Here is a 24,964-nt window from a genome sequence, read left to right on the forward strand (position 1 = left end):
AAATATAATATTTAAAAATTGTGGGTTTTGTCTGTTGTCTAATTTCACCACCACCACCACGTCTTTTACGAGGAAGCTCCCATCCCCAATTTGTGTGTTATCAACCTGGGTCCAACTTCAATCTCAAATACATACAAAAATGCAGTTTCCATGTTCACTGCAAAGTAAGAACTTGCCTTCTCCTTTCCCTGACAGAGGAGGTTACAATAACAGCTTCCCATATCTCCCTCCCTAACAAGACAGGATAGTCAGCTACCCACACTCGCGTTTCCTCCATACTCCTCTGCCCAGTACCAGGTTTACAGTGGTGCCATGGAGCTGGGCCCATGCTCAGAAGGAGTCCCGGCCTGCTCAGCTTGCATTGTGCCCTGAGATACTGCTGGCTCACTCCCCACCACGCACCGCTGGCTCCTCTCAGCCTGCTCACTGGCCAGCCGGGGGCTCCTCTCCCGCTGGCCCCGCCCACCAGCATCTCTGCCCCCTGGCTGGACCCCAATGCATCTCCGGCTCCGGGCAGTCTCTGCTTCCCGTCACCTGTGGGGCCCCACCTGTCTCTCTGGAGCTGAGCCGCCTGGAACTGGTGCAGAAACCTGGCCAGTTTTGGCCAGTTGCGGGAAAGGGTGGAGCAGGGGCTTGGCTGGGCCCCTCCAGACAAGTGGGTCCTGAGGGAGCCCAGCAGGGGCAGGTTCTGGCCTGGCTGATTGCATCACTTCCGAGGGGCCAGAGTGATTTTCCACCCCTGGACCAGCCCTGGCTGCACTGCCGGCTCAGCCCAGCAGACAGTCGCCTCCCAGCAGAGCTGGTGAGTGTGGCCAGAAAGCAGGGCATGGGGGAGTGGGTCTCTTGGGAGTCTGGGGGGTGGGTGCTCGGGTTTGAGGGGGTAGGGAAGATCTGTGTGTTGGGGCACTAGGGAGTGGGGGTTCTGTGTGGGGTGCTGGGCACCTGTGGTGGGGCTGTGGGCAGAGGGTCCTGGGCCAGGGTGATGGTGTGCAGGGAGCTGTGCATTTGTGGCATGGTTGGGGGGCGGCACTGGGCATAGCAGGTCCAGGAGTGCTCTGCCATAGGGAATCGGACGGGAAGGTGTTCTGGTGTTGGGTGAGGGGATTGTAGTAGAAAATTAAATCACTTTGTAACAAACTTATTTTGACTTTAAAAAGACATTTTGATAAAGTACTTCTGTTAGTTAATAAGGGAATATCTAGGGATCAGTAATGAATAGTGACCAGTATAACTTCTAATAAGGATCCAGAAGAGGGGCTGAATAGCAAAGTGACCATTTTCTAGTGGAATCATTTTGTTTAGTCAAAAGTAGGAAGAATCAAGAAATTTGAGAGATCTAACACAGGTAAGTAACTGGGAAATATGAAAGCAGTTACACTTTAATATTGACAAAGGGGAGATAATTCAGCATAAGTAGTATTTAAAATAACACCTGACAGAGGAGGTCATTCAGTCATTCATACATACTTTGTCCCATAATTAAGACATATGGCACCAGATTAATTTTAAATTTATTTTTAATTTAGATTTTTCTATTCAATGAAACTCAGTGCCCCATAATATAATATTAAATTTCTACTAGCTTTAGTAAGCTAAAAATGCCTTTGTATATAAATAAGAATAGTATCTGTAGATACATAAGCTAGGATCAAATTACAAATGTGGGAATAAACTGCATGAAGTACAAGGTATAAACTGGTTTCAGAGTAACAGCCGTGTTAGTCTGTATTCGCAAAAAGAAAAGGAGTACTTGTGGCACCTTAGAGACTAACCAGTTTATTTGAGCATGAGCTTTCGTGAGCTACAACTGACTGAGACCAAGAAGGCACTTTTCTCATAATAAAATATTGCAAAATTATGTCCAGTTGTTGGGGTTACACCTTTCTTTGAATCATTTGACATGAGCCAGTGCCAGATACCTGATTAATTGAACCGCTGATGGTTTTGATAGGGCAGTTCTAAACTGACCTCCCTATTCCCAATTGCCAAAGAGTACTAGTAGGAGAAAGCTTTATTTTTTCGCCCCAATGATCCTTTTATTAGGAGAAGGACCTTCAGCACCCAGATTCTGTCTTCTTATTATGGTGCGCTTTCCCCACTTTTCCTGATTACTGTATTTGGGAAGGGGACATAGATAATATTCAGGATGCCTGGACCCTCCTCCTCCATCTTCTTGGCTGACTTGCAGAGTGAAGCTGTCATCAAGGATACCTGAATGGGTTTAGGCTGCTGCCCCTTCAGAATGGAACAGCAATTCAGCCACTGATCAATAGACCAGAATAGAACTATCCCGTATTAGGCAGTCAGTGACACACTTGCTGTCACTTTCAGGTCATACGTATGTTGACTGGGCTGTCTGACATCAGACTTTGAATGAGAATCCTTACGAAATATCTAATACAGCATTCCATGGCTACTGGAGAAGATTACATCAGTTATTTCAATTTAGGAACATTTCCATGAGCTAGAAGCTGCAGTGATGGCTTTCACCTGAAGAGTTCAAAATGTAGTGAACTTCACACTTCTGAACTTTTATTGTCATGAGGATTTGGTGGGATGCAGGCAGTGGATGGGATGACAGTAAGGGGCTGATGGGGCCATCAGAGGATATGAGAGGACTGGAGTGCAGCTCTCCAGGAATCTGATGGAGAAGAAAGTGTATTGGTAGATAATGTATTGCAGTTGTTGCTGATATTCAGGGAGCTACAAAGGGTAATACAGATAAATCCCAATTGCTATCTGTGGGAATAGCAGCAGTGTATATAATTATTTTAAAAGCTTGGAAATTGAGACAAAAAAAGTTTTGGCCCAGTCAGGTGGGTCAGGGCTCTGCTCCCTCAGTCCTCAAGGTTGCAGGGAGCCATTTTAGCTCCCAGTGCAAGTTAAACCACCCTCGAGTTTGCTCTTGCTTGAGTTGTCTTGGAACAGCCCCCTTAGAGGCAGTAACACTGGTCCAGCCATACCCTTTTCTGCCCTGGCACCCTGTCCATTTTATAGTAGGGTGGCATAAGGGAGTGGCATAGATTCAGTATAACCAGTTCTATGCTAGTCAGATTCCCTGTTCAAAAGAATCCTCAGATGCCCTATTAAAGCAGCTTCCTGGCCCATTTGTGCAATCAGAGTGGCAGCAAAGAGTCTAGGAAAGGATGCTGAGAATCTGGTCATTACAGCTTTGACTTAGTTCTTAGACTGCATAGCCCACCAATTCAAACTGTAAAAAGCGAAGAAATAAACAGTTAAGTCACTTGACAATTCAGCTACAATTCCACTCATTTCTCCTTCTTAGCTTCAACTGTCTCTCTTCCAACTATTGCTCATATATCTCCAGCCTCTGTTGAACAACCAATGTGCAGCCTCACGCACTAATGTTCACACAATCCAGATTTAAATTTTGTAATGAAAACTCATTATTAACATTGATCACATGTTAATATATATAACTTTTCCTGACACTATAGGAAAATATATTGTGGCCAACATTTCCAATCTGACACATCTCAATTATACACGAATACAACATACAGAACTACACAGAATGTAATTTATGAAAGTAACAACAGCCTTCTATTAATAATCCAAACACTGGAACATATAACCAATTAATTTGGTTTGAGGATGCATATTGATCTCTGAAGAGGAGCTGGAGAGATGTGGGTGGTAGAAGGGAGGTCTTGGAGGAGGAACTGCTGACTGATGTGCAGATGGAGTGTTAAATTACTTAACTGCTTGTTTACCCCCCCCCTTTTTTTTTTTTTTGTAGTTTGCATTGATAGGATATGCTGTCTAGTAACATAAACTCAGTGTTGACTTTCTCATATGAGAATCTACCTTGGGCATTTATATAGCACAAGTAACCATAATATGTAGATGTTGATCTTAATTGACTTTTAAAATCTCACATAAAACCTGTTACCTTATACCCAGATGTAAGACTACATTTTAACAAGAATATTGTGACTGCAATATAAAACATTTACTTCAGCTAAGAAATATTGTAACTAATATTAAAAAGTAGTGTCTTACCTCTTCATAGTGGAAGTCAGGTTGTGATTTTGCACGAGAAGTTTAATTAATTAGCTAGTGACTAGCATTTAATTTATTATTTTGGGTAGCTATATTTGATCGGTTTTATCTTGATGTATACATCTGTCAGACTGCTGGAGGCTTTTATTGTAATCTCGATTTTCAGATCAATGTATCCCACCAGTTTTTCTTCTGAAAGCTAATGATTTGGGGCTGCATTAATATTAAATGTAATCCGGGTTGCAACCACTTCCCCCTGGGGAATGGATGTATTTGATCTCGCCTCCTTTCAGTACTGTAGTTCTCCCAACATGCAGAAGTCAATAGCCGTAGGTGGAAAATACTTCAATCCCCATAGTTCCGTGGGTGAGCATGCGCCATAAGCTTGCAGTTGTCAAAGTGCTCTTGCCAGAGCGGTCGCCTATTTGTTATATAGCAAACCCGAAAGAAGAAAATAAATACTGTCATTGTATTGATATTTAAATACAGAACACTCAAAGCTAACTGTTCCTAAGAATTTCTGCGTTGACTGCTTGGGTTACTGCATACGAACGGAGCTGGTATTGTTATGGGGATATAGATTTCCTGTACTGGACTGTAAATTTGCACAAATACTTATACCAGCATATAATCAAGAGGCACCGCATATTAGCCCAACATTAGACATTGGTTGGCCCGTCTTTCAAAGTCATTTATTATCCAGTGTTTCTCCATTCAGACTGGCTTCATTCATTAAAGGTAGGTCTTGACCTTGACAAGAGGGTTGAATTTGTGCTGAAATTTTAACCTTTTAAGGAGTAATGGAAAACGGATGTGGATTACTATCCTCAGGATAAAGTTAATATACAAATAACTAAGTCAAGATATGCATCTGAAACAACTGGTGGGGTGGCCACTGTACGATTACTTGGTGAGTTAGTGAATCAAGTACACTTTATTGAAGGCAGGATTTTAACCTTTCAATTGTTTTTTGTAAAACATAACTTTCTAAATGGGTGCCTCAAAAAGCAAGGAAGGATTATAGATGTTATCTGTTTTCACTTTCTCCTATGGAATCCCCAGCAATTGTATGCAGTTCTAACAGTAATGATGATTTTGATAGAAATTCAGCTAATGGAAAGCTACACGAAGCCTGGAATATTGTGGCTTGCTGCAGTACGGCTTTAAATTGCCTCGAAAGGTTTCCTGCACCCCCACCAGCAGCAGCAGAGCTGCGTGATACAGATGCAATAGTTTACTCCTTTCTTCCTAGGAACTTGGCTTAATGCTGTCTCACTATATGGACTGTTTAAAGTCATAATTGTCGGATTTACTTATTTGAATAGAGAATAAACAGAAAGTGTAAGGGAACGGGTAGCAGAACCTGTCCTGTCATTATCTCTAAAGCAAAAGTGTGTGTACGTATATATTGTGTGAATAAAATATAGAGTTTGAACCAGATGGAAAGTGCAATCTTAAACGAAAGACATGGATCATGTAAAAACGGCTGATATAAGAAATTAAACTTTGTCTTCACGCTCCTTGACACCCTTCCTAACCAGCTGTTTAATTTGGCATCACGTTATTTTGCGGCAGTTAAATAGCAATCTAAAAGTCAAGTGATTTTTAGAAATACAAACGCCATATGGTTAGAACAATTAAAAAATGTGCTTAGGTGTTCAGAGATGCCTACTTTTATTAACATGGCTACTTGATTAAAATTAGTCCTAAATTAATAGGCGTATTTAAAATATCGTCACGAACTTTTTGTGTGTGTTGCCTCTAATTGTATATACATCTGCGAAATTTGGGGGTGGTTGCTCTGATCGTTTCTTGCAGAGGTTGAGGAGTAGCGAATGCATATACCTTACTCTGGTACTGAGTTTTAAAATAAGGTTAACATTTGTATTGCTTGGCCTGATGTATTTTATAAGTGCCACCTTTCTAATAGGTATAGGACTTGCTCCCCCACATAAATGTAATTTCATAACGTTTGAACTTGATTATATTTAGTGATTGACTTGTAAATTGCATCTTTAATCATTCAGTCCCTTTCAGATGGAAGAAAGGTGGTTTTTAAAATGTGTGCCTGTATAAATTAAATGTTTTGATTCGCCCCACTTTTTTAATTTTGTTTTGAAAGTAACAGATTTTAGTATTTAAAATACTATCTCCAAGATTTGCTTATAATTTTGGCCTGAGATCTGAAAAGTATTCTATTCTATAGATTTCACATATATAGTCCTGTCTGTAGTGAGTATATCAGATATACACAAGGAAGGGACTGTCCTAGGATGCAAAAACCCTGTTTTATGGAGAATAAGCCTGAAGTGAAAAATCTTAAGGTCGTCGGAGGCACATATAACCTTGTTTTGTTTTTCAATCAGAGTTGATGCTTATGTATCGGACCAAACAGTAAACTGTCAAGAAAGAAAAGGCCAGTAAATGATTGTGTAGCTAAGAACCTCTTCCATTATCAGCTTAAGTTCTGAGCATGTTCTGTCCTGTTAAATGGAATAATTGAAAACCTGTTTGTTAATTAAGGGAAATGGGTAGCCTGCTCCTTTAAAGGTCTCCTCGTATGGAAGGGGGTGGAGGAGAGTAAAGGCTGGTGTCTTTTTAACCTTGCTGAAGGACGCAGCAGTATTTATTGACGTATGCAAATAACTGGGGAGGAGGAGGGTGCTTGGAAAAACAGGAACCAGAATCAGTTTCTCATTGCAGGGTGAGAGCTCTGAGTTCCGGTGTAAGAGAAAAGAGACGTGGCGAAATTGCTGTATATCTCTGCCCTATAAGCACATCTCTCATTTAGATTGAAAGGAATCAAGGCATCAGAAAGGGTGAAGCCTCTTAAAATATATTTGAAGGCAATCTAGTACGATCACACTGATTAAACATTGCATACTGCTTAATGGGGGAGGAGGGGGAATTACGAATTTGCCTTGCAACTAGCAATGGCACGGGATTTTAGCAAGCGAAATACCAAAGCAGTGCGGCGAGTGGTATGAATGAGAATAATAACCTGTCTTTGTGTTTTCCCCTCTACCCCCCATCACTGTTTCAGCTGCACAAACCATGCAGGATGATTTACTGATGGACAAAAGCAAAGCCCAGCCCCAGCAGCAGCGGCAGCAGCAGCAAGATCCAAACGCAGCAGAAACCCCTTCTACACCAATCTCTTCAGAGACGTCTAAACCGGAGGACAGCAGCCCAGTGACTAGTGTCGGCACAGCAACTTCTGCCCAAAATAGCAAGGAGAAGATGCAGATGGAGTCCCCCATCTTGCCTGGCTTGAGTTTTCACCAGCCTCAGCAGGAACCTACACCCGGCACCTCCTTGTCTCCGTCCTTCGGCAGCACCTGGTCTACAGGGACCACAAACGCAGTGGATGATAGCTTTTTCCAAGGGATTACCCCAGTCAATGGCACAATGCTTTTCCAGAATTTCCCTCACCATGTCAACCCTGTGTTTGGTGGCACTTTCTCTCCCCAGATCGGCCTAGCTCAGACTCAGCACCACCACCATCAGCAGCAGCAAGCCCAACAGCAGCAGCAAAGGAGGTCACCTGTGAGTCCCAATCAGGCACCTTTTGCTCAGAGAAATGCTGCTTACAGCCATCAGCCCATTATGACCAGCAAACCGTCTTCCTCCTCTGCCTCTTCCTCTTCCTCCTCCAGCTGGAATAACCACCAAAACGCAGCCTGGAGTACACCTTCCAACCCCTGGGGTGGGTTGCAAGCTGGCAGGGACCCTCGAAGGGCAGTTGGAGTGGGGGTTGGGGTAGGAGTGGGGGTTGGGGTGCCCTCCCCCCTCAATCCTATTTCACCCCTCAAAAAACCTTTCTCCAGCAATGTCATTGCCCCTCCGAAGTTCCCACGGGCTCCACCCTTAACCCCCAAATCCTGGATGGAGGACAATGCTTTCAGGACCGACAATGGCAACAGTCTGTTGCCTTTTCAGGTAATGTCTTAATGCACCTTTTGCACTGGTGACAGATCTCAGTGTTTTGTTTTAAGGTGCACTCTGCACCAATATATCATCTAGAAGGCAACATGTCATTTTTACCTTCCTCATAGCTTATGAGTATTTTACCTCTTCTGAAATCACACTGGCTGCTCTCAGAAATTGCACACGCAGATCCAAAATCTTGAGTATGGACAATAGCCCTATTTTTCTTCTAATTTAACTTTTTTAAATTAATGCAAGGGATTTTAACATTAGAAAGCTGGTTGCTTTCAGGGAACATAGTTTCTATAGACTTTATATTCCATTCCTGTGTATGATCAATGTGTGTATTTAATTTGTATAGTATTTGCAAAAATCCTATACGACCTTAAATGGTGAGGAATATGGGGCTAATAATGTGTATAATAGCAGGTTTCAGCTTTCTAACTAGAAGGCTAATTTTAAACAAAGATGCTTCTGAACCTGATATGCAGCTCATTACTTTTCACCATTAAAGAGGTTAATACTTATTGTTGAGATGTGGTTTAAGAAGGACTGTATTTACATAATGTATACAATCAAATGTTGAAACTTATTAAATGTGTAATCCAGTGTTGCATCCAGGGTGTAGGTTTTTGATGCATCTAGAGGCAGCATAGGTGTGTACAGAAGGAGTGCTGTATCTGTTTTTTTCTAATAAGGAGCTCTCTGATCAAATTGACATGATTTAGAAATGGTAGGGCAGTATTTATTATTTTGTAAAATAAACCATGTTATGCAGTTCAGTATATTTGCAGAGAAAAAGAGACAATAGGACACGACCTTCAGAGCCATATTGCAATGGAGTCTATTTACTAGCTACATAGCTCTGAAATATTTAAAGCTGCAGTGTCCTTCACCAGTTTGGTAAGATGACAAGGCGGATAAATTACAATCGAAACTGAGGGAAATAGAAGCTTTGCAATTTTAAAGAGTGAGGCTTGTCTAGGTGCTAAATACCTTTTTAAAGTGGAATAAATTAGGGTAGGGGCACTCACGTGCATCTGTATGAGACTAAAAGAATCCCCCTTTGTGCCAGTTATCATTTCCAGTCTCAGGTCAACTGGAATGCTTCTGTTTTGCAATATTAAGTGGTATGTATGCTTTTGCTTTAGAGAGGCTTTCTCAGAAGTTACGAAGTGTTAAGTCTTTAACATATTACTCAAAAAGAAAAGGAGTACTTGTGGCACCTTAGAGACTAACCAATTTGTTTGAGCATAAGCTTTCGTGAGCTACAGTCACTGAATGCATCCGATGAAGTGAGCTGTAGCTCATGAAAGCTTATGCTCAAAAAATTGGTTAGTCTCTAAGGTGCCACAAGTACTCCTTTTCTCTTTGCGAATACAGACTAACACGGCTGCTACTCTGAAACCTAACATATTACTGGTAATAGGAATGATGTTTAGCTTGATATTTTGTGTTAGAAATGTAGGAAATAAGTAAAAAAGCTGATCAGCTTTAACAGCTATTACTAGTCTAAGAAATATGCATTCCTTTGCACTTTCTGCCATTCAAATAGGGATGTTAAAGTGAGCCTTGAGACTTCATTTTGCTGCTTCATTCTGTTTACAGGGAGACTTGCTAATTTCTTATTGGCTACCCTCAGTGGAGGAGGAACAGGTTTTATTGAGCTGCTGTCACTCTCTCTGTAGCATCAAAGAATAAGCAACTCTTGAGACATTCTTTTCCCTGCTGAAGCTGTTACATCGCCATGTTCTGAACAACTTAAAAGGTTAATTGACATTAGCTAGCTTTCACCTATTCCTAAAGGTGACTAGTAGAAGTATCCAAACTGGTACCCATATTTGAGTTCTCTAAAAATAAGATTTTACAAAATCTAAGACCAATGGCACTATTTCTGTGGTTTTAGTTAATTCTAATGGGAAGTGTCTTCTATAAAAATACATTCTTCTGTAGTATTTGCAACCCAGACATAAGCAATATTGTGCTAGTACAGGAATACCAAAAGTGAAAATTCCTAGAAAATGCCATATATTAAACTGACTAGCTTCTCATTTAGAAACAGGGAGAAGACAACATATGCAGTGAAAAGTTAATTAGATGTTTAAAATTCAGTTTTGAAAGTCTAAGTCTTGTAACATAGGTCAGAAAAATTTGCTTTCTTCAACATGAATTTTAACCTGCTAGTGGTCTATTAAACTAAAAACAAATATGTGCCAGTGACTGACTACTTTTATGGCCAGGTGAAATATGAGCCTCAAAAAATTTTCTAGTTGTCACAATGACATTTTATAACACAAAATTTTGAGTTTTGCTTGAGGCAGTCCCCTGGATTAACAATTATTATTCCTGTCTCTGAGTAGTTTCATGATTACTACACAGAATTTGCTGAAGAAGGAGTCTTGTAACCGTAATATGGATTATATAGACAATTGTCTGGTTTTTGTTTGTTTGTTTAATTAAATTTCAATTTCCTTTTTGCAGTGTAGTGACAGTTTATTTTAACATCTGTTGCCTGGTATTTTTGTCTTAGAAAAGTTGGGCAATGTGTTGGCACATGAAGGTTTGCTTATCAGCGCTATCAAATAATTCTGGCAGGTTCATCAGTCTGTTAACCTTAATTACTTTGGTGGGGTTTTTTTTGTTGATTACAGTGCATTAGTTAACTACTTTTACTATCTCATTTAATTTCCCCATGTTGAAATTTTTTAAACCGTAGACATATAACACATTAAACATAATAGAATGTATAAATGTTTTAAACACCCATATTTGCCTAACAACTTATTTGAGTCACATTGCTGTATCTTGCACTTCACAAACATTATGAACAAGGTCACTGCTCAGAGGAACTCAGTTTTATTCAGACAACCTAGCTGAAGGATTAAAAAGTCAAAGGAGTTCTGGCAACATCTGAATTGTGACCAGTTTTGAGAGGCAAGTAAAAGATGCTTTGAAGGAGAAGGTATACTTGTCAAGGAAGGCTGTTCCTGCCATAAGGGGCATTGTTATAAATAAAATAAAGGTGGAAAGCTGAAAGCAGAAGAAGTAAACAAAAGGAACAATTGAAACAGGACTGGGTAAAACACAGAAAATAAGATGAGCGAATAAGAGAAGATGAGCAGACGTGGGGTGAGGACAGATACATAGAGCCTACAAAGTGTCCATGGGGATCTTAGTGAAGGGATTCGAAGAGGTAGAGGCTGATGAGGGAATAGAGGAAGATGATTGTCAGAATACTTAATAGTATCATTTTAACAAGTGGAAGAGTCATTTCTCAGAAGTAGAGCAGTTTCAGCATACAAAATATTCTGCTGACCCTGCTGCTTTCCTCATTGTGCTTTTGATACATGTAAAAATACACAATTACAAGTTACATTTTGAATACATATATGTATAACATTTTGCTTCTGCTCTGTGTGTGTGTGTGTGTGTGTACACGCATACACAAGCATCTAATTGTTTTCCCAGTTTTTGATCAAATCCAGCTTTACTGAGATTTCTACTAGTGATATATTTAAAAGAATGTGAACAGGGTATTACTGCTTTTATATTTGATTTAAAATACCACCTTAAAAGCCTGTTGTGGATTACTGCTAGAAGAAAAAGACTGCAATAATTATTTACGTGGGGATTAATGGTTAGTTAGGTTGAGGCAATAGGGAGTCTTCCCACTGATTTTTAATAGGAATTGGATTGGACCCATACAAATTTGTTAACTAAATTTAGAAAATATCTTCAGTTTTGGCAATTGATATTTAATATTAAAGTGGATTTATAAATTAATAAATTAACATTTTTATATGTATTTAGTAGTGAAGCTCATTAATAGGTGCAAATATTCTGCCATATGTTGTGCTGTCTTTGCTTACCAAAGTGAAATGGAGGGCAAAGGAATAGACACTATATCATGGTTACAATTCTAGCATAATAACTTTTCCACCTGCTGATTAATGGACTGCTCTTTAAGAAGCTAAGAGGCTGCTATCAATCTTTTTAAATGTATAAGGTACTTCACGTTTTAAGATATTGGTAGCTTTTTGAACTACCGTTATATTGCTCTTAATATATATCCATGAAATACAATGATGCATAAAATAATTTTGTCTTCAAGCCCTAGAATACTATTGCTAACTAAACTCTGCTAGCTTACAAATAAGAGAACACCAGCTAAAATGTAACCTTTTTCATACGGTAATGAATTAGTTATTTCACAGTCCTAGTACAGTAATTGTATTTCTTGCTTGGTATTACAGTAACTTAAACAGGTCATCATACAGAAAATGATGGATGAGTGGCAATGAGAGTGCTTGTTGAGAAATTTTTCATGTTACCAAATCTCCAATATGGAATGAATTCCATGCAATTTTCTACAGCCCATTTGTTAAAACTGAAACATTAATTAGTGCAATAACTATTAAAAATCCCTTTCCTTTTCTTTTAGATTTTAAATGTCTCTCACATAGTATTCAGGGGTCACTGTCCTTCTGGGGAATTTTAGGGTAGGTGTAAAGCCCTTTGCATAAGTAACTTTTTTTTTTTAAGATTTAATTCATAGTTCTAAATCTGACATTCTGGGTTATAATTTTTTTGATATGAGGTTAGTAGATTGACATTAAGTATGATTTGCTATGCAGTTACTGACATCAATACAGTCATTGATTACAAATACAAGCACTCTTGAATATAGACGTTTTTCTCATATGTAACAGTAATTACAAGATTCCTATTTCTTTGAAATAAAATTTTGTACAATATTCAGCATTTAAAAACACAGATTATCAAGGAGATTTTGCAAGATTAATATAATCAGATGTAACAAATATTTGTATGAAATCTATTTTTAAATCCTAAATTTAACCTGCTGTAGATGGGAAGTGTAATTATTATTAAAAATGGTCCATTTTGTTTGGCATCACTCTCATATTTCTGTGTTTTTTTGTTTGTTTGTTTGTTTGTTTTTAAATAATCAGTAGATGCCATGTTGGTCAATGAAATATATTGTTATAAAATGTTGTTAATTCAGCAAATTACTGACAGATTTGAAATGGGTTTTTAGATCTTTCAGGTTATGTGGAATCCATTAGTACTTGAAATAAATGGAAATGTATGGCCAGTTCGAGTTCCAGCTACATAAAAGCAGAGTGTGTACAACTTTAGGGGTGGGATACCTCAGTGGTTTGAGCATTGGCTTGTTAAACCCAGGGTTGTGAGATCAATCTTTGAGGTGGCCATTTAGGGATCTGCAGCAAAAATTGGGGAGTGGTCCTGCTTTGAGCAGGGGGTTGGACTAGATAACCTCCTGAGGTCCCTTCCAACCCTGATATTTTATGATTTTCTTGAAACACTAAAGGAACATTTAGTGGTTGTAGGAGTGGTACAATCCCATTTTCCCTCTTGGGTGGGTTAGATACTTACCAACATAAGTTATTCATTTACATGGTGAGTAACCTGATTAGAAATATTAAAATGTGATCATTTTTTCCCTGTCATCCTAACGATCTTTTTAGTTCAACAGGTAAAGCTACCATACTATTTGTAGCTAGTGGCTTCAGAAATTGTGAATGGTTTTATCTTGTTTGGGTCAGACAATTAATTTGATTGTGTTCTAATATCTGCATTTCTTAGAATTACTGAAAATGTATTGGTATACTAAAAAAGAACTTGCAAAGACTAACGTTCATAGGAGCTGATAAAATGAAAGGAAGGTCTATACTGCACCTTAAGTCAATCTAATTTATCTTGCTCAAGGGTGTGAAAAAGCTCTCCCGTCAACATAATTTATGCTTCTCAAAGAGGTGGAGTAATTATGCTGACAGGAGAGCATTCGCCCGTCAGCATAGCGCATCTTCACTAGACACTCTACAGTGGCGCAGCTGGATCGGTGCAGCTGTGCCGATGTAGCGCCATAGTGTAGACTTGCCCAAAGACTCTAACGTTTAATATCTGAATTCTTGTACAACTTCTGCATGCAACCGTGAAATCTAGTGGCCTTCTGCACATAACACTTATCCCAAGCTTATTTCACCATTTATTATTTGAAAGCATCAACATTTGGTCACTAAGTACTTATGGGTGAATCAATTTATTTTTGATATTTAATAAAGATAGACTTTTAATTGATTCACTTAAACTCTTTGATTTATTGTGCTATATTAAGACTTTTTTCAATAGTTATGTTTTTGGCCATGACAAATTGTGTAAGAGAGAATGACAGTTCTTGCTTCTGTGGGGAGGTTATGCTAGTTATCCCCCCTCTTTATCTCTTGCCTTTCCAATGTGTGGCTGCTTGTTGCTGGGAGCCCTACTTGTGGATATGGGAATAGGAATGGGTGATGAGTCCTGGAGAGTTTGTAGCCTAGCAAAAGGAGAAGATATTGTGAGCTAGCTGCCTGGATGGTGACCATTTCTATTTCTTAGGAGCTAGCAAAGTAGCTGTCCTATCCACCTTTCACACAGGATGTCCACCTTTCCTTTCTGGATACAATGCCAGTAGGGAACAAATGCCAGTGGTATCTAATGTGAAGTTCTACAATGACTTTGAATTGTGTGACTCTGCGCTTGGTTGGATTGGGTGATGTTGCCATATTTTGAAAGCATTTCTTTATCAAATAATTTGGGGGAAGGGGTAAACATGGCTAAATTTATTTAATATACCTTGATGGTGACCTTTCAAAGGTGAGCTAAGGCTGTCTGACTAGTTTTGTTCTCTATAGTTGAGGTAGTCCATTACAAGTTTGGAAAGACTATCAGAAAAAAGTCTTATACCTCTGTTTGGATTAAGAAACAAAAGAAAGGAACTTGTTCTAGATCACTAAAATAAGTAAATTGTTTCTCAAAATTGTGAAATGAACTCCCCAAGAAATGAAGACATCACAAACTTCACCACCTTATGCTCCTAATGCAAGGCATGCTTCTTTGATCTTGCTTTCTCAAACATAAACTCGTAGCAGTGTGTACATATTTAAGGGAGGGGGGGGGAGGAAAAACCCTACCAATCCAAAACATTTCACCGCCCACACAAATTTTATTCTGGAGAGAGGATGAGAATAAGAATAAACTACACATGACAGTTTGTAGTCATGTTGCATAATACAATACCGGAAGGTGCTCAGATACTACAGTGATGAGAGCAGCCTAAGAACCTGTTTAGAATTTATTAGAATGCCACTACAATGCATCTGTAAATGAGATGTAAGTATGCAGCTAAAACAGTGTCTTCCTATAGGAAGAATGAAAAATTTGATGAAATGATGGGTACTGCTAATATAGTTTTTCAGTAGCTTCAATCACTCTTGCTATTCAACCCTTATGTTATTAGCAGAATCAGGAGTTTGAATCAGAAGCTATTTTTCTCTCCCCCATTGTGAGCCTAAGGAATACTAGTGAGCAACCCTAGACTCCAGCTGGTAGGAATAGGAGCAACCAAAGTAGGGAGTGCTGCATTAGGAGGAGGGGTAAAATGGAGCCCAGGTGGTGGTGGTCCACAAGTGAGGAGTACCCAGAACTGTGCAGGATGGATGGGCAGACACACACCTACTCTGGAGGCATGAGGATCCAGGTGGTGTCTCTCCCCTCTGCTCAAGTGCTTTTAGGGGAAAACTGCAGACAGGAACCAGCCAGAGACTCCAGCCAGTAGGAACAGCAGCAGCCAAAGCAGGGACCCTTTTCACCTTCGGTCATTCCAGTCAAAACCTGTAAAAAGTTCTCTGAATTTCCCTGACTTTGGTGATTGGCTGTTTGCGCCAACACTCCCCCACCCTCACAGTCCCTACAGCTCAGCTTCACTTCACCCTCCTTACCCTCTTCTCCCCTGTTCTGTCCCCTGATTCTCCTTCCTTTCAGTTTTTTAACATTTAGCTGATTCCTCTCCGAAGTAAACCCACCCACTAAATAAATAAATCATGGAACTAACGTGACTTTTGCTGTTTAGCCTTTGTCCGCATTGCTTGTATGTTATACCCCTTCCCCCACCCTGTCTGTCATGTCTATTTAGATCATCAGCTCTTTGAGGAAGGAGCAGCTTACTACTCTGTACAGTGTCGAGCACAATGGGGCCTCACTGTTGGTTGCCCCTGAGGCAATACCATAATAAGCACGATGATGATGACAATAGAACATTTCACTATTGGCTTCAGATTTTTAGAACGTTGAAACTTCTCTTGAGGTAAGAAAATGATGTATAATTAGACTTTGTAAATAGTTTTCAGGAAATCTTTCATTGTGTGGGTACTGTGATAATTTGGCAGTGCAAATGACCACACTTTCCTCTTTTTCAACTTGCTACCCAGCACATCCCTGTTTGTGCTGCATGAACCAGCAAAATGCTTCTACCTTTAGTGACTGAGCTTGTCTGCCTGCCATTTTCTTATTGTTTTATTTATTTATATTATCTTAGTGCCTATGAGGCTCAGTCATGAGCTAGGACCCCATTGTGCTAGGCACTATACAAACAGAACAGAAAGACAGTCCCTGCCCCCAAATAGCTTACAATCTAAGTTGTAAGACAAGAGACAACAGATGGACACAGACACCATCAAGGGAGTACAAGGAAACAATGAGCAAATATTGGACAGTGTGGTAGACTGTAGTGTCAGCATACCAGTAGTCTAAGTGTTGTCAAGTGTTCTGTAGGCTTTGCAGCAAAGGAGAGTTTTAAGGAGAGAGTTGAAGGAGGATAATTAGTTCATTTTGCAGATGTAGTAATGCTTTCTCCCATACTGCCCCTCATGCGTGGGAGAAGGTTCCTGTAAACTGTATAAATTGAAGGGGGAGGGGCATCTTGCTCCAGGGGTTGGATTTAATGTGCCACATAGTATAGTACATATGATGTTGGTTATAGGTTGTGCTTAAGCCCCTTAGTATGCTGGCATCTTCCAGACAGTCAGACAAATGAATGCTTAGGACATAGCTGTGTCCAGTTTCTGAAGGACTAATTAATACAAGTTGATTAGAAGTTCTTCATGCAGTTCAAGGTCACTTATAATTACTTAATAAAAAGAGTGAGCATAGGAGTCTCACAAGTGTGAAACATGATCACTTTCTCAGATTTAATGGCTTTTAAAACAAACAATAACAGTTATTTACTTTTATCGTCAGAATGGTACCAAAAGCTAAGTATTGTGGGGAAGTTCTGTTTGCTTTTGTTGAAATGGGAGGAAAGATGGAGAGACTTTGTTTAAAAAAAAAAAAAAAAAATCTGAGTTTCTCTAGTTCCTGAATGTCAGAAGAGGCATTACAAGATACTGTATTTAGAAAGCCTCACTAATATACAATAGTCTATCTTGTGTATTCACTAAAATGCCAAAGCCGTGGTCACAGTTCAACATGACACTGTGCATGAATGCTCTCTGTACTTAAATACAAAATTTTAAGGGTCCTGAAAAAATAATTGAAATTATTTGCACTTACGTGCATTATATTCCAAGACAAAGACTAGATCACATGATTCAAACTAAGAACACTTAAAATTCGCATATATAAAAAGAAATGGAACAAAATAAATAATAAAAAATTTGTAAGGGCCAGGGAAATAGAGTAGGTGGCTTCATAATCCATGGTTTTTCAGCATAAGTAATGTCTGTTAGCTAGGTGGTCCTTGTACTTTAAAGGTATCATTTAGGCCACTAACTTTGTTCTCACAGCTAAAATTTCCCAAGTGTTTACAAACCACATGTCTAGCATTGGCTCTTCTCTAGTCAGTGGTACTAGTAATTAGAACAGCTAATACAAAAAATCTTAACAATGTATTTTGTCACATTTATTTATTTTTACAAATTATCCACTCCTAGCAATGCTAACATCAGAGAAACTCTAACCAATTAGTTGGTAATTGGATTGTTCTGTTTCTCCAAGAAATCAAAATCTCTAATTTCAATAATATAAATGCACTGTTTTAGTGCATTTTACTAGTTATGAAATTGAAATAACTCATATTACTTCTGCTGTATCTAAGCTGTTTAGACATCTAATTCCCACCAAAGATGGGAGTTGGAATTTAGTCACTTCCACTGTCAACTTCCTTTCTATTTTTAACCTTTTAATTTAAGCCTGTGTATAATATTTTTTAGTTAATATAGTAGCCTATAATTGGTAGAATTACTTTTCAAAACTTCTGTATTCTTTTAAGAACCATATTCTTTAATATGGTTGGTTGACCATATTTCAGTTATAACATTTATATAGAAGGGCAAAAACGTTTGTGACTTTTGGCATGAATTGGTTACTATGCATAACTATCATCAACAAAGATCTCTAAATATGATTTAATGTCTAAATAAAGTCATTACAGAGGCAGGAATATACTATTTTATGTTTATGGCAATAGAGCTTTACCTTTCTAATCTCTGCACTATTTTAAATCTCTAGAACTAGGTGAGTGAATGCAAGGTAGATAATTTACTGAACTGTTGAAGTTTTTAGTGAGTATGAAATGGAGCCATGGAGAATGGTCAAGTGTATTGGGTTATGCCTCCACACATAATCAATGACTGTTTATTCAGTCTTGTTCATTGTGCCTATCTCATTTCCTCAAGCATATTAATAAAAAGCGTGCATAGTATTGTTCAGAATAGTACAACACTGTGCCCAACCAGGTGTACTGCCACAGATGATATAAGGGGGAGAGGGGAATAAAAACCTTCTACAAAATTTTGAAAATCCAGCCTCCCATAATCCCTCAGGCCTTGGCTGAACACAACTTCAGGTGCCAAATTAAGTTAAATCAACATGAATTGTAAACAGATTAAATGTGTCCACACAGTAGTTTGTGCCAGTTTAACTATATCAATTTATAAACAGATTTTAGTTAGATTCATCCAACTCTTATGTGTATGCGAGGTCTCATTCAGGCCCTAATGGCAAAAGATTAGATCTTCCATTGTATCCTGAAGCTCACACTATCTGGGCTCTTGTAAATCAAGGAGGGAAGGAAATTCAGAGCCTAGGATTCTTTTGCAAAAACTCATGGTCATTGGCTCCCTCGTCTAATAACAAGAGGGGTGGTTAGCTTGATCCCCGAAGAGTAGCTTAACTGTTGTACTAGCAGTCTAAGATAGCTGGGCCAAAAACTGTTTTAAGACTCTTAAGGTAAATAAAACGAAACCCTAAAACTTCACTCGGGAATCAGCTGGTAGGCCTGTGCAGGAAAATGAGCAGAGGTGTGATGTGCATTGTATTTGAAACCCACTTAAACTCACTACGCTTCTGAATTATTTGAACCTCCTTGCTAAAAAACAGATAATAAATGTGCTTGACAGCTGCTGTTATCTTGGAAACCAGCAGCTGCTGGGGAACCAATATGTTTGAAAGAAATGCTAATATAGTGCTGTTTTTCTTTCTATTACCAAATCTACTGTTGGCTGATCTTGAAGAGATTGAGATGGAACTTCTAGTCTTCCTGCAAGTTAGAACTCAGTAGGCTGTGATTAAATGAAAATAACCAGAGTCCCTCTGGAGTCGGATGTGAACTTGGAGAGAGACTTTCATACAGTGGCAGCATGTGACTTGGCAGGCTCTGTAATTGGTCTGAACAAACATGTCTGTCATAAATAAAATGGTTCTGTTGAGGAAACAAATTTTAGTCAAATGCTAAAAGGAAGTTAGAGCCTATATTTTACTGATCCAAGAACTATTTCTAGTAAGTGTTAATTTTCAGAACAAAATATTTGCAAGTAGCTCCATTTATAAAAATATTCTGAACAGGTTATTGGTCCAATGGTGCATTTGTCTACTTGTTGTTGTTTTGTGATACAAAGGATGAATTTGACACATTGTGTGTATTTTGTCACTTTTTTTATTATTACTTTATACTACTAAGTATCTAGGATTGTGTCTAGTGTGAGTGTAGGAAGAAAAGATTATTAAATGTTGTGTAAATTACACATGCAATTGGTTCTCACTGCTGACTTGTATAATGGTTTTCAGCATAACATTTCATTTTTCTAAACTGGAATAGGAAAACATTTTTGCTCATTTGTAAAGAGGAGAAATGCAGTCAACTGTAAAATAGGATAAAAGAGCTTATTTTAAAAAATTAGTGAATTTCAAGATATGAAAAATTAAAGTAGGCAAATAACTGTTACTCTCCACAGTCCCCTGTTGCTAGATAGATACAACATATAACTCTAGTACTTACAGCTACTCTCCTTAGTATTATTTTGGGAAGCAGTGACTCTGGAAGCATTTCTCACAGAAAAGTTGCCACTCTGTCTGTCAGTCAGTGTTGTCAGATGCGGTAGTGCTCCTGAAATTGTTCATTTTGATGTAATACCTCCTAGAGTTGTCGCTGACCTAGTACTGCACATCAGAACAGGAAGAGGCTGACTTCTTAAAATGTTGACGCTACTTATTTAGTCTTCTGAATTTCCTGAAATTTCCAACTTTCATGTATAGGCATATCTTAACTTAGAAAAAAATGTAGCTTTTATGAATTTGATCAAGCCTTTCATGTTACTTTACATAAAATTTTAGGGCCATATATCTTTGTTTTGTTATGAGATCGAAGGACAAGTCTGTATTTCCATCATACATTGCTGTCTGATAGTTCTGAAGATTCCCTTTCAGCAATTGTCCCGTTATAATTTAGCAAGTTCTTATTCTCAGTTATACAAATATTGCACACACAAAGAATACCTTGAAAGAACATTATTAAGGTTGCAAAATCAAGCACTCAAAAGTTAGGAAATTCTAAAATAAGGTTGTCTGTGCAACATTAATGTGGCTACCTTCTACTTATGTATTGTGGTAGTCTTTAATTAGATGATCACATTCTCTTTTTTCCTCATTCAGTGTGTAGGATGGATGATGGTCAATTAATAAGCAGCTATTCAATTGTTTTCTTCTCATTGTTCAGCATGTGGCCCCAGGCCTTATTCACTGCACACCATTCAAACTCTGTGAAGGACAGAATTATAAGTTTCATTCTTATTTGGGCTTTTCGGTGATGCTCATCACTATAGTTTCCAAGTACTTCACAGACATTAATGAATTTATCTTCACAATACCCCTGTGAGGGGGTGGTGGTAGGGTATTATCTTCATTTTACACATGGAAAGCTGAGGCATAAAGAGCTTAAAGTCAAAAGCATACACAAATTTTGGGTGCCCAATTAAGACACCTAGGACCTGATTTTTTTTTTTCCAGAGTACTTGGCATTATACAGCACTTCATATATTCAAGGACAAGTGACATTGACTTCAGTTGCAGTTGTGAGTATTCAGAACTTCTGCAAATCGGATCCCAGGATCTCAAGCTGGGCATCCAGAAAATGAGATGCACAATAGGTGACCAGTATGAAAAGTATTGTTTTGAGTAAGTTGCCTAGATTACTGATTGGAGACTTTTACACTCTTCAGGGACCAATGCACATCAGGAAATATTTTCAGTGACACCAGGCAGCCTTTTCAAAACAGAGCAGGATTTATTAGTCAACTGGAACACAGCATCTGGAAGTCCTTAGGTTGGCTTAGAGAAGCAAAAGTGTTAAGACGTAATCTATACTGGCCAAGCCATGCAGTTAACTAGCCAAGGTGCTATGGAATCCATTTCTGATTCAGATTCTGTCACGCTATCAGTCAGGCCCAGGTAAGAGTTCTGTCTCTCCAACAGCCAACTCTTATTTTAGCCACCTGACACCTTTCAGTCCATTGTCCAACTCTTGCAGACCCATGCTGAGTTCACATGCTCTGCCTGCCAGAGTTTCCCATTGTTAGGTGTCAATTGTTCAGTCCTTGGGGCTCCCATGTTCTTTGTGGAGCCTCCATTGATATTGTTTGGTTTCAGCCTGTCCTTTAATGACTCATTTGTTTCACCCCAGATAGTTACACAACACTTCATGTCTCTGCCCCAAAAGCAGATTTATCCCTTCTGCAACCATTGGGTAGCAATACAAAGTACAGTGGGAAACTGAGGTGTACATAGGAATCATAAAAATAATACAGAAAATTACCCTTCCTCACATATGTATTTTAGCTGTCTTCTAATACAGTTGAGCAGCTGGAAGTAAGGTGGATAGTCTGCACCATGTGATCAGTCAGCTCTCTGCAAACCATGATTGAGTGTTTAATTGACTGCCAGCAGTCCACAGGCTACAGTTTAGGAACCTCTTGTCTCAGTATGTTTAAATCAAGGTGTGCCTCCCTGGTTTCATAAGTGGTTTTTTTATTTGTTAAAATATTTCAATTTTTATAATGCTCAGCTTTCTCAAAGAGATCCTTTTAATGTAGTATTTACTTTGAGATGGAAGACTTTATTAGAAGCCTTTATAAAGTTAATGTATTTGAATGGATAGGGCTTCTACTGTGTAATATAAAGGTCATACTTTATACTAAGGGTACATTTGTAAAGGGTTAATAAATGGTTAATACATTAATCAATTGTTACAATCCAGCTGATCAACAGATAGCTTATAACCAAGTATAATACCATCTACTGTGCTTAGTAACCTTAGTAACACATACGACTCATGTCTGCCACATGCTTATATCTATTAAACACATAACTCTTCTAAAACTTTTTAGCATTAAAGTGTGACAAAAATCTATGAAAAATATTTTTCAAGGTCAGAAGGGGCTATTAGATCAGTGATATAAAGGAAGTCAGACAAGGTGGTCATTAAATTTCACTGAGAAACCCCTATATTGAGCCCGATAACTTTAGTTAGACTAAATCTTTTCAGTTCTCAGAAGACTAAACTGTTATCCCAAAAGCAGAGAACAGGAGAGATAGAGGTGCCACCAATGTCTGAGGCCCCTGCAATGCTAGGGAATTGATTAGGTGAAATATGCCCAGATATCCTGGTAGGTAATCCTGCAGAGGAAGGTGAAAACCCCCAAAGATCCCTCCCAATCTGATCTGGGGAAAATTTGTTCCTAACCCCAAATTTGGTGATCAGTTTGACCCTGAGCATTTGAGCAAGACACACCAGACAGGCATCTAAGAAAGAACAGGAGTACTTGTGGCACCTTAGAGACTAACAAATTTACTTGAGCATAAGCTTTCGTGAGCTGCATCCGATGAAGTGAGCTGTAGCTCACGAAAGCTTATGCTCAGATAAATTTGTTAGTCTCTAAGGTGCCACAAGTACTCCTTTTCTTTTTGCAAATACAGACTAACAAGGCTGCTACTCTGCAACTAAGAAAGATTCTCTGCCACCTAGATGTGCTGTCCAATATCCCATCTGCAGCGGTTGCCAATTTCTGATGCTTCAGAGGAAGGTGAAAAATCTCCCTGGAATACATCTGACCAATGGTACATCGGGGAAAAAAATACTTCCTGATCCCTGCAGGCGATTTGATTATCGTCATTGTCTTAATGCAGAGCTGCAAGTGTTATGGGCATGTTGAGGGCAATGCAGGCAATCCTGTTCTCCCCATTATCCATGAAGAAAGAGAATCAACAGGAGGATTCCTAGATTCAGACTTCAAGGCTGGAAGCACACACAGGCAGTAGAATTTCTGCCAAAAACTGGATTAAAGCATATATTTTGGAAAGATAGCTAATTTTATTTTAAAAACTCCATGTGATGGCGAGAAAACCACCTTCCCTGGTAAGCTGTTTCAATGTTTAATTACCCTCACTGCTTGGACATTACATTTTATTTCATGGTCAAATTTCAACGTCCAGTCATTAAATCTTATTTGTCTGGAAGATTGAAAACCCTGCCCCCTGTTGTCCAGATATCTTTTCCATGTGTGATTCCTTATACACAGTGATCAAATCACCTCTCAACCATCTCTTCAATAAGATGAATGGTTTGAACTCCTTAAGACTTGAATCACAAGGCTTGCTTTTCCAGCCCCTTGATGAAATTTTTGTGGCTCTTCTTTTGAACTCTTTCAAGCATTTCATCACCCTTCTTGAAGTATGGGCACAGTATTCTAATTGTGGTCTGGCAATGCTGTGTATAGAGGCAAAATTATTGCTCTACTTCTACTTGATATTCCCTTTTTATACATCCAAGGATTGCATTAGCCCTTTTTGCCATAGCATTGTTAAGGCAATTGTCTACAAAAACCCGCAAGTTCTTCTCTGAGTCACTACTTTCCAAAGTAGAGTCTCCCATTCTGTAGTTATAGCCTGCATTTTCAGTTCCTAGATATATTACTGTGTTTGGCTATATTTTAAAATGCATTTTGTTACATTTCTGTAACAATGACCTGTCCTCCTCATTACTTACTACTTCTCCAATCTTTGTGTCATTTGCAAACTTTACCAGCAAAGATTTTATATGATCTAGTTGACAAAAATTCTGAATAGCATTAGACCAAGACCTGATGCCGGGGGGGGAGTCTGCTAGAAATGGTCTGGCTTCTTGATATTTCCCCAATAACAGCTACATTTTGTGATGTCAGTAGGCCAGTCTTTAATTTATCTAATATGTGCCCTATTAATTCCATATAATGCAAGATTTTTAATCAAAATGTCATACGGTACTAAGTCAAATGCCTTGGAAAAATCCAAGTATACTATTTTAATAGAGTTGCCTTTATTAACCAGACCTGTAATATATGTTTAACATACAATTTTATCTTCTGCATTGCTTTGGCATTGCCCAGACCTTTATATATCTTGTACGCTTTATACAGGATTTCTAAACTACTTCTGTCAATTTAATTCACAATATGCGGTGATACTTAGGGTATAGAAACTTCAATGGCTTTTTCTGGTCTAAGAGGAAGCACCAGTGTCAAATACTGTGCAGTATTCAGTACTGTCCAGTGTTCAAAACATAGTGTGGTATTCTAGGCATTTTTTTGCTTGAGACAACTTGTATAACTCTCATCACTCATGTTTGTACTTGCCAACTCTTCCCTCTACCCTCCCATGTGCCCTCTAAATTTTGTTTTGAAAAGTAATAATGGATATGAGTATGCCCAGCCATTCAGCAAACAGTTTCTTACTTGAAGTGTTAAATTAAAATCCACTACTAACTGGAGCTTTTCCGTGAGTAGTGTAATTGGAACACTCACACAGGGTAAATTCCCTATTGTGCATTCAGAGTTTGCTCTGAAATGAA

The 24,964-nt window shown here is 38.7% G+C and overlaps 1 protein-coding gene across 8 annotated transcripts in view; it reads left to right on the forward strand.

Moving 5' to 3' along the window:
- CPEB3 (cytoplasmic polyadenylation element binding protein 3) overlaps window positions 1-24,964 on the forward strand; it is a 187,528-nt gene that overhangs the window by 5,859 nt on the left and 156,705 nt on the right. For 5 of the 8 annotated variants that reach the window (XM_048855996.2, XM_075130966.1, XM_075130969.1 and 2 more), the window contains exons 1-2: window positions 6,697-6,842; window positions 7,067-7,962. In XM_048855996.2, the coding sequence (XP_048711953.1) occupies window positions 7,078-7,962 (885 nt within the window). In that variant the 5' untranslated portion in view covers window positions 6,697-6,842; window positions 7,067-7,077. Of the gene's footprint in view, window positions 1-4,440; window positions 4,762-6,696; window positions 6,843-7,066; window positions 7,963-24,964 lie in introns of those variants that run through there. The other 3 variants (XM_048855998.2, XM_048855995.2, XM_048855997.2) reach the window with 2 other exon arrangements.

This window comes from Caretta caretta, chromosome 7 (genome assembly GCF_965140235.1).
Source record: "Caretta caretta isolate rCarCar2 chromosome 7, rCarCar1.hap1, whole genome shotgun sequence".
NCBI classification, from domain to species: domain Eukaryota; kingdom Metazoa; phylum Chordata; order Testudines; family Cheloniidae; genus Caretta; species Caretta caretta.